General features: G+C 41.2%; 1 protein-coding gene across 1 annotated transcript in view; it reads left to right on the top strand.

Moving 5' to 3' along the window:
* Nucleotides 1-1,282: 1,282 nt before the first annotated feature.
* tmc3 (transmembrane channel like 3) overlaps nucleotides 1,283-17,232 on the top strand; it is a 60,973-nt gene continuing 45,023 nt past the window's right edge. The window contains exons 1-7 of the mRNA XM_040198614.2: nucleotides 1,283-1,486; nucleotides 4,982-5,128; nucleotides 7,311-7,386; nucleotides 10,390-10,471; nucleotides 13,571-13,677; nucleotides 14,971-15,069; nucleotides 15,488-15,630. Of these exons, the coding sequence (XP_040054548.2) occupies nucleotides 1,365-1,486; nucleotides 4,982-5,128; nucleotides 7,311-7,386; nucleotides 10,390-10,471; nucleotides 13,571-13,677; nucleotides 14,971-15,069; nucleotides 15,488-15,630 (776 nt within the window). The 5' untranslated portion in view covers nucleotides 1,283-1,364. The remainder of the gene's footprint in view (nucleotides 1,487-4,981; nucleotides 5,129-7,310; nucleotides 7,387-10,389; nucleotides 10,472-13,570; nucleotides 13,678-14,970; nucleotides 15,070-15,487; nucleotides 15,631-17,232) is intronic.

Here is a 17,232-nt window from a genome sequence, read left to right as displayed (position 1 = left end):
AATGTGATGGTGGTTCTATCTGATAGTGGTTCAATGTGATGGTGGTTCTATGTGATGATTGTTCAATGTGATGGTGCTCCTATCTGATGGTGGTTCAATGTGATGGTGGTTCTATCTGATGGTGGTTCTATCTGATGGTGGTTCCTTTACTGGCTTCCTCTTCACTGCCTGCCTGCTGGCCCCACCGTGGACTGAAAGCCTCAGCATTCAGCCAGCACCCTCCTCTCCTATGTGGATTCTAACGCAGTAAGGACGACCGACGTCACCATTTGATTTATCATTCCTCTCAACAGTCTTGTCCTGTATTTAGTGCATCTCCTTTCCTGAGGTTCCTCCCTCCCCCCCGAAGATCTACAACACCACTTCTACTTAATAAACCTTGTTCTCACTTCCACCACTGCCTAGTGTCTGCGTTTGGGCCCTCACATTAAAGGGGACGGCTAGTTGAGATAGCCGTGACAGTTACATACTTATTGCATCTCTATTTGCACCAACTGCTCATTTGTGCACCAAAAGATGATGACAGCTCTGATGGTAAATCTGCATGGTGTGTCTTATCTATCGGCTAGTTTTAGTGGCTCACATCTCAATTAAATGTATTTCAGGTGTCTCATGCATAACATTTTCTTTCATTAGCAGAGGTGCTCATGACTTCATAAAGTTCTGCGTGTGGTGGAAGCTGCTGGAGAGAAACCTCATCAATGAGGTTACGACCTCAACCATGAGGTTTCTCTCCATGTGATTGGTTGAAATGAGGGCGACATCTGATTGGCTACAGACGGGTCCATGTTAAAGAAAATGCATTTTCTTATAGACGTCTACAGGTCAGAGGGGTTTGTCCTCAGTGGACATTAGAGACACAGTCACAATGTTCACTTTGGACCAGAGAGAGAAATCCCTAGTAGCCTGTATTCTAACCAACACTTGCATACATACTGGTGGTTCAGGTCCAAAATTCTTATCAATCACGATTGTACAGCCATTCTGGTGTGTTAATGGACAGTATACGTGATCGAAGCTCAATACATTTATCTCGTCTTTAGAGATGCAGCTCAGCATTCAGCTGGTAACTGCTCCAATGAACTAACACTTTCCAGATAATGATTTTTATTTTTACCTTGGACTAATATATCTGTAAATATTAGTTTACTTACTGTGAGAACTGAGCTCCTTTTGATATACAGCCATACCTTGTCAGCTGAAGTAACTGTGGTGCTGTCTCTTTAAGCGGTCAGTCCGGCTGTGATTGGCCTGGTGACGGAGTGTGTTTCGGTCTTGACTTGGTGGTGTGTGATGTTCCAGTGGGGTCCAGCTCCACTGCAGTCACCTCAGTCCAGTCCTGAGCACCCGGACCTGCACGCAGCATGAGTCCGGTGTCTGAGCCCTCAGTTGGCAGCATCAGGTCTCTGTCTGCAGCCAGGAGGCACAAAAGCATCAGGAAGAACTCCAGAAGGATTTATTCAGCCTACCAGAACCACCAGCAAGGGTGAGTCTACTCTCCTCTATCTCCCTTCTTATTTGGCTGGATCTCTGTTTCTCTCTCTCTGTGTCACACTATCGTTTCCATCTCGTTGAGTCTTTAAATGCTTATAATATATAATATATATATATAATTAGTCATTATACAAAGAGTTTCCTGTGTCACCCTCAACTGTCATCCAACGGATTTTAGTTTATTAATCACACAAGTTATGAAAGCGATTGACTGCTAAATGTACACATGACAGATGTGTGGAAGGAAATGACACAACAGAATGCAATTTCTTTACTTTTTCCTTCATGTAACATCAACCATTATTTTATAAATAATAGCGTGGTGCTGATGGAGCATATAGCTTTATTAAGCTGAGAATTACAGAGAATTTAAGCCTTGTTTGGGTTTGGAGTATAAAGCAGCCAAAATCCTTTGCCTGTATTTGTAACAGTGATGAATAATTTCATGCTACTGAGGTTATATCATATGTTCATTTCGTTATTTCTTCTCAAATGATGTACCCATTCCGAGATGCTGCACAGGATTTATAATCCCTTTGATTATTAAACCTAAAACAATAAGCGGACACACATCTTTCTAAATCTTCCCTTCTGTCCCACAAAGTGTGTGGTGGTGTTTGTATCTGTTTCCTCTCATTTCCTTCTCATGATTCGGGGGTTTCTGCATGCAGAAAGAAGGTAACATTAGAAAACGGGAGAAACTGCGGCGGAAAAGACGAATGTTACGTCAATGTGCCGTTTCTTTGTCTCTGACCTCATGCGAAGCCGCAGGTGTTGCACTCTGCTCTTCTTTGGCCACAGCGGTCAGGGGATGTTCTCCTCTGCTGGGGCCCGGTTTCATCAAGGTAGAGGGGGTGTATCTGCAGTCCTACCCACATGTAAACCTGCATGTTACCCTGCATGCATCCTTTTGTAAATCTCCTTCCTTATTTATTACCCAATAGACAGTATTGATCTGCACTCATTGTGATTATCCCATTCACCAGATAGTTAAAGACTTGCCAGCAGTCGAACATTTATCAAGAGAACCTTTAACAACTATACAGTATAAATATATCCAAGCATGTATTTATATATAGTAGGGCTGTCAATAGATAGACTATAGAAATAGAAACAAAAAATAATTAATGGCACATTTGGAAATTCATTAATCGGGATTAATGAACGTTTGCTTTTGACTAAGACTAAATCTTACAAGTAATGAGTTCTTTAGAAAATCATGTAGATTAGACACCGTTGTTTAATTGTTAATGTTATTTCAAACACAAAACTACCCATTTGATCATCTCAGAAGCCGAATTCCACTGAGTGGAACATGTTGAACTAGCGACTCTTCCTGCTGTCCTCGTGCACATTGCTCTCAGCTCTCCATCATCTGAAGGCTGTATTTGAAGTGCCAACAATGTCCCTGTAGGGGACTGCACGAGGACGACATTGGTGACCCTGACCTCTACTGGACGCTTCCAGAGAGCATGTCGACGCACGCAGTTTCCCTCTAATTGCGTGAGAGTTTTGGGAGACGCAAGCGTCAGTGTGGTTTGCACAAGCTGAGGCACAGTTTGCCCTCAGAGACATTACAGCGAACACGACAGAATATTACTACGTGGTGGCGGCCCTCGGCAGTCTACAAGGTGCCGTTCAACATGCAGTTTCAGCAGGACGGGAAATGCCAGTATGCTCAGTAGCAGCCATGAGCGTAGCCTAGCAGCATGGCGCTGCTTTAAGTTGTCCGTTTGCAGCCACATTAATCTAATATATATATATATATATATATATATATATATATATATATATATATATATATATATATATATTAGCATACAGTGTAACAAATTGCTGTAAATTTACGGTGCATTTATAACGGTATCTTACAGTATGTCACAATAACTGTAACATACAGTTACATTTCCATCCCTTGCTTGTAAATTAACGGCCAATGTCATGAATAAACAGTTAATGCTGTCAATTTACGATAACAGCAGACTACCGTAATTCAACTGCAAGTTACATATATTTTACGAAGTGGTGGAAATACACATACAAGTGCAGTGAATCACAATCCATCTACATCTGTTGTAGTTTAATACCCATGTCAGCCACTGAAAAACAGGTCCTGTAAGTCTTTGACTCTCAGGACATTACTATACATGCAGCTGTCACTGTTATCCAACGCGCCCAAGGTTTGACATCCTTCTATGTGGAGTAATTGGGGGTTAGGTGTCTTGCTCAGGGACACTTTGACTTGGCACAGGGAGCAGCCAGGATTTGAACCGGCGACCTTGCGCTGCACACCCTCCCTATCCCATGCACCGCCTATGTCTTCGTTTCAGTGGCCGGAATGTAAAGATTACTGACTGCTCCTGAACGTGACGTCAGACGTGTAATCTCAGTTCATCCAGAACACCAGTCAGTTCAACATGGGAGGAGTTTCTCATTGGCTCGTCTCTCCAAGTAACGTTGGTAAGTGTTATTTTCCTGACATGATTAACATTCTCCTTCCTTACATCTTGTTGTCTTCCTCAACTTTTAATATTTTCCAATGACAGTGTTTCTAAATATTTTATTTTGGTTTGTTTTACAGAGACTCTGGATTAAGGACGCCAGCCGTTTGCTGCGGTCAATAGAAAGTGTTCCATAGCGTATTGTTAATTTTATGATTCATTTTTTATTATTGTATACATGCGGCATATTTCATGTTTTGATCTTGGGTACAAATGTTTAACATTTTTTGTCTTAAAGGCATCTAATAAACTCCAACCACTATGACCGAAATGAGTTTGGTTGTCTTTCTTTAATTTGTGGGGAATTAAATGCAAAAGTATACGGTTATAAGTAAACGGTAACATTCTGGTATTTATAACACAAAAACCGTAATCCTATGGTAACAAACTGTAATCCAATATATGGCAACATACCGTATATTACGGTAGGGAACTGTAAATAAAACAGTAAGTTACTAGCGTCGACTGCCAGTAATTTGCAGTTAATTCACAGTAAAAATGGTTCAAGTTTACAGTAACATACAGTAATCCATTATACGGTAACATGCTGTATTCTATGGCAGTGTACCATAAAAAAACAGCAAATTACTGGCATCCACTGCCAGTATTTTACCGTTAACTGACAGTAAAGTTCACGCCAATTTACTGTAATCCATTTCACGGTAGCATAGTGTAAAAATCATTTACGGTATTATATTGTAAAATGACGGTAAATTCTTGGCATCCTTGCTGCCAGTAAGTTAGTGGTAATTTACGGTGACATTTTTTAGAGTGTAACTTAAATAGTATATACAACAAGTTCTATTGAACTGCTTGGAATAGCTGTCTTAAGGAAGCTGTACCGAGTGGGTACAAACTAGTGGGTTTCATCAGATCTCAAGGGACAGTCAAAAAGAGTCACTAAGATAATATTCTTTATTTTGTTGTCTTTACAATGTTAGCCGACAGGTCCCCCTTTCATTGTTCCACTGTGTCTTCTCCTGTAGCTCCTCAGATGAAGACGACAAAGAGGATGAGCGGGTGGAAAGCAATGACCCAGAGGAGATGTTCCAGAACATTCAATACCAGAAGGAGATCATCGCCAACATTCGGACCAGACCCTGGCCAATGAGACGCAAGCTCAAAGTCCTAAAGTACCACCAAGTGTGATTGTTCCGTCTCTATCTGTAGACAGTTTACTCTTCTGCTCTTAACACACATACACACACTCACAAAGCTACTTTTCTCAATTAAAGTTCTTTATATATGTTAATATTTAAAGTGAGAATGACTCACTGCTCACTGAACAAAACCTCTAGAGGTATGATAACTGTGTATATTACTGCGTTACTGAAATGCATCCAGAGATACTATCTAACTGATCTCTTCCTTATTAGTTTACCTTTTGTGCTGACCAGAGTTTGACAAGACACAGATTTCCCTACAGCACTTTCATGCCAAATGCCTTCTGAACAATAACGGTTGCTGTGTGTATTAGGTTCCCTGGCACTATTTCTTCAAGTGCAAAACTTTCTGTGCAACAACATTGTAACACCCACATTCATTAATCGCCGTTAATCAAGATTAATGAATTTCAAAATGTGTGATTAATTAGTTAATTTTTTATTAATCTATTGACAGCCCTAACAAAAATATATTTGCTTTTGCACCGTAATAGTTTAATCTGTTTAATATTTAAATAAAGTTTAATTAATGTTAATATTTAATAGTTTTGGAGACATTGTTAGGAACACAGTGATAATTGCAGTTTTCAGACCATTTTATGCCACTGATAACATAATGACTATGTATTAGCGTAGTAAAAAACAAAAACCTATTTCAAAGAACGTTTTATTTGTCAGAATAGTTAGACATTAGATTCGGAACGTGAAAAAATATATCCTAAAAAATAAAAATAAAACAAAAATAATAAGTGCAAGGGACACGGACGTGCGATGCGGTCGGGATCGAGACAACGTGCCCAGCGGGAAAAGCGCTGCGGCAGCCGGGGGGGTTTAACGCGGGGCTTCGACCACCGGCAGGGCGACGCGCTCCGCGGCCACATGTCACAAAGACATAAGCATTTATAGCCCCTTGTCCCATGTACAGCAGCATGTCTTTGGTAAATGGTTCAGCATTGTGCCAGGTACAGCATCCAAATGACGCATAAACGTGTGACTGTCCACATGCAGCAGTGGCTGGTGTGTTTTTGGGGGTAGGGCCAGTTTCAGTAAACATCCCAGTATGATTCAATGCATTATAACTTCCAACAGTAACACATAATAAGGACCTTATTCAAACTATTCAGTATATTAATGAATATTTATATAACTATATATGCTGTGTTTCCCACACACAGACTAATTTGTGGCGGTGCGCCACAGATTCAACACCGGCCGCCACACATTGATGTTGGATCTGTGGGAAACATATATATATATATATATATATATATATATATAAAACAATATTCTAATATGATATAACTACCATATCGGAACTATTACAAATATCCAATATAAATATGATTGAATAAAAATACGATATTAAAGGATAAATATACAATAGCACAGTGCTGCGTGACCACACACAGAACAGTTGACTGAATGTTATCACACTAGTGGAACGCAGAGCCGGTAGAGAGCTCAGGATGTGCTGAGTATGTGCCATGGATAACAGGTTTTATATGGGCCGTTTGTTATTACTGCAGAGCTTTTATTACCGTCATCAGGGAAGGGATGCAAGCCTGCGTTTTTACACCCTCTTTAATCTCAGGCTGAATGTCTGCGATTACTCTCACTGCAACACCTGCTGCTCTGCCGAATCCAATGCTCTATACTTACACTCCTCACTGACAATAGAATATTACCAAACAAACCCTACGTATGCCACAATTGTAAAAAGTCCAGTTTGTTCCCTAGAAGAGTCAGAGTGTCCATTGATTCATACATGGCTCATTGTCCTCTCGGATGCCCCCGGTGCTGGGTCACCATAAAGCTAAACCGTTGTTTTTACCCGTTATAATGGAACCGGTAAGAAGCTTTACTGATTTTAGAAGGATCTGGGTTTTAGTACCCTGTTGAATTGGTTCTGGATTTCCCTCCCTGTGTTTTGAAGATTGACTTTCACGTTGGGGCGACGACTGTTAACAAGACACCCTGTGAAACCATCACCCAGCGTTCAGTTATCTAACCCATAATAAGCACATCCCACAGGATGAAAACAAGGGCAATCTATTAGTAGTACTAGAGGTGTAAATGTACAGTAGTATTTGATCCACCAGTGTGTTAGTACATGTACTTAGTGAGCTACCAACTGTGTGTCTCTGTGTCCCAGGCAGGCCAGAGAGATTGTCCTGAAGTATGAGGGCCGTCTCACCAGAACCAGAGGCTACCAGACTGCAGGAGCTGATGTATGTATGTCAGTCATTCATTCACAGTATGTATTTGATCACACATCTTTGTAAAGAATGAAAAACAGCTTGTTGTCCCTAGTAGGATAAATAAATGGAGGCGTTCAGGTAGAGACTGGTCCCCGTGTCCCATATCAAACCAGATGTCGCCGTATTTGTCATTAAACTACACAAAGTACTTTTGTTTCCTAAACTCTTGGGGCTCCTACAGGCGCAATGACGGCTCATGTTTCTGGACATTTGCAGAAGAACGCACAGAAATTTACTAAATATATTTTCTTAAGATATCCTATAAAATACTGTGTGAGGATACATTGTTTTTATTGATCCATGGGGCATTGTGGTCATGATCATCAAGGGGAAACCAAGGCGTCGGCATCTCCAGCAGCCGGAGAGACAGATGGTGCTTGTGAGACTAAAGATGTTGTAACGCTGGATGAGAACCGAACACACAGTGTTCATTTATTTAAGCTTTATTGGATGTGGATCACAGCAGCATTAGAGGTGTGACGTACTGCGCCACACATTCTGTTTGGTGTATTTATTTATTTTAACCGCTATTTAAATCACGCAGCGTATTCGTTCAGCTGCATTTCCTTTCCCTGCTCTCCTCCGTCTCTGTCCCTCTCACACACACACAAACCGCACACAGGAACCAGGGCAGAAAGGCAGGCCGGAAACTACAAAATAAGAGGAGATAAACCACACCGTGACATGTAGTGTGTATAGTTGTATCTAGTGTGTATAGTGGTATCTAGTGTGTATAGTTGTATCTAGCGATGTGTGTTGTCCGTATCAGCCCCCACACATTGGATCTGTGCGAACACTGATGCACAATAAACAATAACTCATGTGTTTAGTGTGTACCACACACAGAGATGCACAATGTCTAAGCGTCAGTAGCCTCGTGGCCTCATCTGAAAAACAAACATACACATTTAAATGGACATTTGTAAAAACATGTACTGCTCCACGGGTCAGTCACGTGAGCAGAACAAAGTCCACTTCCTGTTTCCCTCTTGACAAGAGTACCGTGCCCTCCAATGGCTGTAGTGCTGATCATTTTCTCCAATGGGCTACACAAGAAATAAAAGAATACAAGAATATGCATCATGCATGCAAGTACACATGTAAATACACACACATGATTGCTAGGTGTGTGTACAATGCTGCTCCTCTTTTAACCATTTATGCAACCGGTTGTTCTTCAACAGTAAGCCATCATTCACTGTGAGTGTAGCTCACGCTTGCCAGTGGCTCGTTGGCAAAGGTTCTTGCCTTCTCAGTACAGGCCATCCTTCTGTGCACAGTGCCATGACTCACGACCAGACACGGTCAGCTTTTTAGCTGCTCCCTGAGATTTTACATGTATGTGGGACTGGCTTGTAGACTTTGCATCAAACAGTCCACATAAATGTTGGGGCTCTCGATCAGCTCATGCTCTTCTGTTGACATGCCTGATTCGTTAGGAGAGCGTGACTTTAGTGTAAAGCACATTAGTCTCATCCTAAAGCACTAGATTCTCAGTGGAAGAAGATCCAGTGCTTGTGTTCCAAGCAGTTTGACGAGAGGTTCATGGTCGTCTCCAGGCAGAAAATGTTTCCCTATCAGGAAATTCCAGAACCGTCCACAGGCTCATGTGAAATTCCTTTTCCACCTGTGCGTATTGCTGTTCCGTTGGAGTAAGTGGCCGCAATGCATAAGCAATAGGCTTCCATTCATCTGCCCACATCTAGAAAAGAATACCTCTAAAGCTATAAGACGATGCGTCTGCTGACACCTTAATGTCTCTGTTCGGGTCGTACATGCCTAACACAGGAGGAGAGGAAAGGGCGTTCTTTAGTGTGTCAAACGGCGTAACCTGGTACACATCCCAGACCTAGACATTTTCTGCAAAGTGCCTTGTCTTTGTGGAAAGTTTGCAAGAGTGTAGCACCCTTTTGAGCTAGTACAGCCATGAGTCTTCTTGGGAATGATACAAGTTTTTCACACCTGGATTTGGGGATCCTCTGCCATTCTTCCTTACAGATCCTCCCCACTTGCGTCAGAAGGTGGACAGACATTTTCAGGTCTCTCCAGAGATGCTCAATCGGGTTTAGGTTAGGGCTCTGGCTGGGCCAGTCAAGAATTGTCTCAGAGTTGTTCCGAAGCCATTGTCTTGTTGGAAGGTGAACCGTCGGCCCAGTCTGAGGTCCTGAGCACTCTGGGTGAGGTTTTCGTCCAAGATATCTCTGTACTTGGCCGCATTCATCTATCCTTCAATTGCAACTTCAGCTGAAAAACACCCCCATAGCACGATGCTGCCACCACCAGCACCATGTTTCACTGTTGGGATTGTATTGGGCACAGGCCACTGTGCTCTTAGGAACCGTGAGTGGTGCAGGAATTCTTTTGTAACCTTGGCCAGATCTGTGCCTTGCCACAATTCTGTCTCTGAGCTCCTTGGGCAGTTCCTTCGACCTCATGATTCTCATTTGCTCTGACATGTAAGGTGAGCTGCAAGGTCTTATATAGACAGGTGTGTGCCTTTTCCTAGTCCAATCCAGTTTACTTAAACACAGCAGGACTCCAATAAAGAAGTAGAACCATCTCAAGGAGGATCAGAAGAAATGGACAGCATATGAGTTAAATATGAGTGTCACAGCAAAGGGTCTGAATACTTGGCCCATGTGTTTTATTTCCACTCGAACAACAAAATATATGTGAACATCCCCATGCGCGCAGCTTATCTTCCCCCACTTTGCTTCTACCAAAGCCCCATGTGGAACCAGGTTCTGGTGGATCAGACCTAAACCCCTCCCACACATCTCTCCCCTGCAGCTGAGCACAGACCTTTTCACACACACATTTTGTGAGGTTTGGAGGAATCGTTAAAGTTATTGTGGACCAAGTACTACAAAAACAAATGATGTTAATATAACACCATTGCTTTTATCATTTTTGCATGCTCAATTACTGTGTGTTATTCAGTGCTGAGTAAGTAAGTGGTTTCTTCTTCTGCAGCTGCTGAAGAAACTTTCACGTGTGCTTTACAACATCGTGGTTCTGTTCATTCCCTGGGAGGTGAGGATCAAGAAAATTGAAAGTGAGTCATGTGTTTCTTCTACAGAATGAATACCAGTAATGATATATTTTATTTTATATTCAATTCATAATTTAGCTCTAATCAGTTAATACATGTCACACCTACCCTTCGTCTTCTTGTTAGTCAAACATCAAGAGGACGGAAATAAGTGTGGTAGCTTTTATCCAATTAAATGCAAAAACATCACTATGAATTCAACTATAGTCTGAAGAGGTGTGTCTTTAGTTTGACTAAAAACACTAAACGAAGTGTAACACTTAAATTGTACTTATATTGGCTCTTACTGATAGCAAGTTGTAAATTGGCTTAATTGATGAAATTGCACCGCAATTGCTCGTTTCTTGTTCTTCTCGGTTTGTATCCGTATGGTTGAATGCACTTATTGTAAGTCACTTTGGATAAGCGTCAGCTAAATGACATGGAATGTAATGTTATGAAGTCAAAGTATCAAGAAGCCAAGATATTCTCCAGACGCTAATCGGACTCTACCGGCAGTTTGAAAAACATGTACCACCTGCTTTCTCTGAGAAATTTGTTGTCAGAAAAACATGTCCGGATGGACCGAGAGTGAGTGCTGATTGAGTTGGCTGGCTCAAGTTAGTCTGGACCAGCCATTAGATAAGAGTTTGGGGTGTCTAATAATGGGACATGAATTCATGTAGAAGGAGGGAGAAGAGAGGACCTCAGTCCATCCTCGGAAGTCCCCAGGCAGTCGAGGCCTACAGCAGCTTCTCTGAAGGCTGGTCCTGGCTAACCTGAGCCAGCCCTAACTATAGGCACAATCAAAGAGGAAAGTCTTTAGCCGACTCTGAAATGAGGTGAGTGTGTGGCCACCCTTAGAATGAAAGTGGTAGCTGGATCTACAAAAGTGGAGCTTGATAACTGAAGGTCTTGACAGCCGTTCTACTTTAAAACCCTTGGAACCACATAAATGCTGGGTTACTTGGAGTGCTGCTCTCTAGTAAGATAATAGGGTACTATAAGCTCCTTAAGCTAAGACAGTGAGACCAGTTAGTGCCTTGTATGTGAGGAAAATGATTCTAATAATAATAATAAATAGGGCTGTCAATAGATTTTTTTTTTAAATTAACTAATTAAATGCACATTTTGAAATTCATCTCGATTATTGGCGATTAATGAAAGCTGTTGTTGTTACAATGTTGTTTAATGAATATGTTTTTCTCCTAAAGACTAAATCTAAAAGAGACTAAAAAGTAATGACTAATCACTTTAGAAAACGTGTATTTTAGACACTTGCAAATGTTGCAGTTAATCGCATAGATTCACACGTTTATGCTGACACTCCTAATAAAGAATTAAAGCTGCGAGCAGCGATGAACGGCCCTTCGCCTGACACGTGGTTAAAAAAAATATATATATATATATATATATATATATAACATTTCCTCAGAAGTAAGATGTGCCCTGTTCCTCGTACGTGGTTAAAGTAAGTCGATCAAATGTCCGATTATCCAGCTCAAATTACCGAGATGATTGACATCAGGCTATCTCAGTTCCTCGGAGGCGGATCGGCGCTCAAACCGTCTCGTTAGTTTGAACCAGATGTCAGTCGTCTTACGTTAGAAACCAGGATTTTTAACAGTATAACGGCAAATAAACTTAAAGGAAGAGCGTCTTTTTCCCCCCTGACGAGCAGGAGATGATCATGAACACATGATGAGATAATATGTTCATCTGAATCATTTTTGTCAGATGAATTGAACGTATTATACATATTTTACGTTGTCCGTCCATCGCAGTCTGTCCATCCCAGGGAGGATCGTCCTGTGTCTCTAAAGGTTTCTTCCCTTTATTCTCCCCATCAAATACTTTTTCATTGTTTGGGGAGTTTTTCCTGTCCGATATGATGGTTTCTGGACAGAGGATGTCACACTGATACGAATGAATGGGATATATGTACTGTATCTTATGTATGTGTAGATTACATAGGAGTTTTATTAGATGTGTGTGAATGTGTATGTGAGAATCATTATATATCCATTGTTCATAATCAGACATTTGATCAATTGATGCAGTGAAATGTGGAACATCCAGAAGTTTATTAAGAGACAAAGAAAACCAACAGAACTTTACCAAGAGCACGACATGCAGCGGCTTTCCAGATGTTCTCTGCATCGCAACACTGTACAGACAGGACAGTGTGAGAGTCACTGTGTGAGACATGAGAGTGTGTGAGACAGTATGAGAGACAACGGGAGACAGTCCGTGGGACAGTGTGAGACAGTGTGTGAGACAGTATGAGAGACAGTGTGTGAGACATGAGAGAGTGTGTGAGACAGTCTGCGGGACAGTAGACGTTCGGCTGCAGCGTGTGGTGTTCGGGTCTTTTATGATCTGGGAGAAGTTTCTCCCTATAGAACGTTCATCTAACTGATGTCGCTCCTCCATCAATGAGGAAGTGAGCTGCCCTTTTTTTCCTGGGACTGATGAACTAATCCAGCAGCTCAGATGAAGTTTTTCCATGTGTTGCTGTGGTGATTTAGACAAACCTGCTTCGGGGAACCGAAAAGCCTGATCCACGTCATCTCATCCTGACAATGATCCGGCTAACTCAGTTAGCCACGTACGAGGAATTTTCACCACTGTTGTTTCTGTGCTATGATGTACTTCAAATAAACCATCGCTGTGCAGGACGTCACACAACAGATTTGCAACTGCTTGTTCAAGAATCGTAAAGAGAAAGGAAGTATTAGACATCTATAGCTAACCAACATCTTTGCATCATGAGCGGGTTGTTCAAGAAGTTTGATTTGCGCCACATTGAAGGACTGTGGTACATGTGCTATTAATAATATCCAGTAACGTGCTGACTAAAGGTAAAACTGTTTTAAGCAGACGAGTCAGGATGGGGATGTGAGAGACAGGTAGAAGGTTTAGCACCCTCTCTACTCGCCACAGAATGTAATGACAGTCGACAGAACATTACAGTTCTTGACTCAGCTGGAGCTAAAGTCCAGTCGTCCTTCGCGATGCTCATTTAGGGTGTTAGTCCTTTTCAGAGAACTGAAATATATAGTAGAATGAGGGACCGTCCAACATGCCAACAACTCAGTCAGATGTTTCTTGTGTCTCGTTGAGGTCACTTTGGGTCGGGCGTGGCCTCCTACTTCATCTTCCTCCGATGGTTGTTTGGGATCAACATCGTCCTTACGATCATGACTGGAGCCTTTATCGTCCTACCAGAGGTCAGCTAATGTCTCACAACTCATATAGTATTAATACTGCATGCCATATGATAGGCTTAATTGCAGAATTGTCCTAAAAACCGTGAACATGATGTGTGGGCAAAGGGAGCAGCTCTGCTGATGAATTGCTACACTGCTCTTCCAAAAACAACCATAAACATTCCCCTTTTGTGAGTTGACGAATGGACTAAGTTCAAACAGTTCTATTGGTATTTTCTTCAATTGGAATGTGTTATAACTCTCCATATAGCTAAGAAAGGGCATATATGAAAACAAATTGCTTCATACCATTACTCAGCAGCTAAATGCAGCTGGATTTATGTTTCTGACAATTTTGCCACAAATTAGTAATGCTATCATTCCCAATGTGGGTTTTTATCATCTGCCTCTCCTTGTTGGGACAAACCCATCACTGTCAGCAATCTATCCTTTGTGTCCCCCCTGCTTAGTGAGCCCCACCTTCACATCCTGTCACATTGATATGTGTGCTTGTTCCCTGCTGTAAATGATGTGTCCAATGACAGAATATAAAATCACTCTAACTTGAACGTAGTTTTGTATTCCTGAGGTTTGGCTCCTATTAAGTGTAACACTACAGATAAACTACGCTCTTTCATTTGGCTAAATAAACCTGGGTATTCAAGTGAGAGACTTTATGTCTTTTTTTCAAGAGGTATAAGTTGACAACTTTTCAATCCCAAAAAAAAAAGCACAGATTTTCCTTCCTCCCAGCCTTCACACCAATATTTATAGCATTTACACTAAATATTTATACGGCTGGGATTAATAATTGGAGCAAATTGGTCAATGGTAGCTCAGTATATCTGCAGTGAGTTTTCCTCTTGGGTTCCGTTTTGCATGAACATTTAAAACATAATTAATACTATTGATTTATAGCGACCCATTTTCAGTTGATCATTACAGGAGCAGGTAACTAAATAGTGTAGAATAAAGAAGGATAAGCTCATTTTACTCAAGTAAAGATGTGTATGGCAAAGCCATATTAAACATGTAGTTATGGAGCTTACTTTTCCTTTTCAAGAGTGGGTTGAGAATACTAATATCAATGTTGTGGCTGTGTCTCAAATACAGAGCTTGAGTAGCCATTGTTGGTTTAATCAGAAATGTAAAAACAACAGAATGAGTACGTTGGTAGTCATTGATACATTACAGTTTATTCTTCAGCCGTTCTTTGTCGTACCAGATACACTCAGTTAGGTTTTTAGAGGTGTTGGTCGGTAACATCGTATAGATATCAAAATGTAATGTACTGTTTGTGTTTGTATGTACCAGCTGCTGGCTGGAGCTCCGTTTGGTACAACGAGGAGTAAAACTATCCCCAAAGAGCATCAGGCTTCAGCCCAGGACTTGGACACCATCTGGTCTCTCGGGGTTAGCCTCTCTTTCTTTTTACTGTTCTGTCGATAGCACATTACAAAACAACTTTACTGCCTCCTTGACCTATAACCCAAGGCCACTCCACCTTCTATACTAGCATAACATGGAGCAGAGGTGGGCAAACTATGGCTTGCGTTGGTCTTTTTAAACTGCCCTCCGAAGTTTGGTACAGATTAGTTCCCATGTCCAGGTGGCGCATTAGGCGCAGTGAAACATTGACTTGATTTTACTCTCAATCTGCAACAATGACCGGGCTAAAGAAAATGACAATGAGTGTTTAACAAGGAATTGAGAAGTTAATACTTCAGTCCAGTCAAAGGCTGTATGTCTTATTTGGCAAGAAACTGTTTTGTTGTTTGTTTGTATGTTTGCATGTTTGTTTGACATGTGTTGTGTGTGTCTTTCTCCACAGGGCTACCTGCAGTACTCCGTATTATTCTATGGTTACTATGGCAGACTGAGGAAAATTGGCAGTGCAGGGTACCGGTTGCCCCTCGCCTACTTCCTGGTTGGGATGGCTGTCTTTGCCTACAGTTTCATCATCCTTTTAAGAAAGTAATTATTCAACTTTTTAGACAATAGAAATTGCCTTGTCATATCAGCAAATGAAAACTGCAAAGTTAAGTAAAAATCTATTTCAATTCAATGGTGTGCTGACAAACACCACGGCCTCTATGCAGACTTTTAAGGAGACGCACAGTTGGAGAGTCTAAAACAGGAGGTGTTTCCATCGGGAACTAGCATGTTTCAAACGGGCTCTGTGTTAGCGGTCGGCCCGCCTAATACATCAGCTAACCCATGTCATAGGAAGTGGGGGTCGTCGTGGCGCAGGGGTTAGAGAAGGCGTGCTGGGAAGCACAAGGTTGGTGGCTCGAGTCCAGGCTGACCCACGTTCCATGTCAAAGTGTCCCTGAGCAAGACACCTAACCCCTAATTGCTCCCCAGCAAAAAGCCATGGGTTTAAAGTGTAATGTAAGTCGCTTTGGATAAAAGCGTCTGCTAAATGACCTGTAATGTAAAGTGTCCATCTTATGGACAACAACAAGCGTGCCTGTTGAGCCAATAATACTACTTGTTTAGGAAAAGGTAGTAGTTTGTGTTGAAATAATCACATCTGCTCATCCTGCTCAGCTTTCTTCCTGTTTTTATTCAAGAATGGCTTTTGTTCATTCTCAATTTTAGAACCTAACTTATCTCACGTTCAGATTGTTTTAATGCATTCCCTTTCCTCACATTCAAATAGCCATTCCGTCCATGTTCCCCAGCCCCCAACACATCTTTCACATCTTCTGCTTTCTTCTGGCCCCTTAAAACAAAAGGTAGTTTATAATCACACCACACATAGATTTTATATAAATATATTTATGTTGTAATAATCTAATTTAGCCTTTAATATAATATATTTAGAATAATATATTTATAATAGTTATGATATGGTAGTTATATCATATTCTGGATATTGTTTTTTATATACATATATATTCATATATTCATTGATATACTGAATTGAGTAAGATGTCCTTATTATGTTAAACTGTTGGAATAAATGTTAAATATTTAACTGCAAAGAAATAATGTGTGTTTGATACCCTTTGCATTGAATCACACTGTGATGTTCACTGAAACTGATTGACTGGCCCTGCCAAAAAACAGTCCACCAGCCGCCGCTGAAAGAAGCCTTGTATTCATCCACCCTGACCTCGTCCCTATACGGACCTCGCCGCTCTTCATACCATGTCACTTCCTTACAGTCAACCCTGCATAGCTCACGATAACGTGTGTTACAGTGTATAGAGTGAGTGTAAGTACTAAGATGGACTACCGACGAGGACACCAAGCGTCAAGCACTAGCTTGGAAAAAAACACCAGCGTGAACATTCTTTAGCTCCCAATAACATGGCAGCTGCAACTTTCATTTCACTCCACACTAAAAATGTAGTGCACTATATTGCCACTCATAGTACTATTTAGAGCCTTAATCATTTTGGAAATAAGATCCAGGTCGAAAGTCACCATTTAGGATTAGTTGGTGTGACCATTCAGTGAGGTATAATATATTGTACAAATGTCACCAATGCAAATATATCATTGGGGCGGTGCCGGGGGGAAGGTTCACCAAATCATTAGTTCTTCAGGAATCCAAAATATACAAGTATG

This window comes from Gasterosteus aculeatus, chromosome 12 (assembly GCF_964276395.1).
Source record: "Gasterosteus aculeatus chromosome 12, fGasAcu3.hap1.1, whole genome shotgun sequence".
In the NCBI taxonomy this organism is placed as follows: Eukaryota; Metazoa; Chordata; class Actinopteri; order Perciformes; family Gasterosteidae; genus Gasterosteus; species Gasterosteus aculeatus.
The sequence above is the reverse complement of the archived record's forward strand: the minus strand, read 5'-3'. Positions and strand labels throughout refer to the sequence as shown.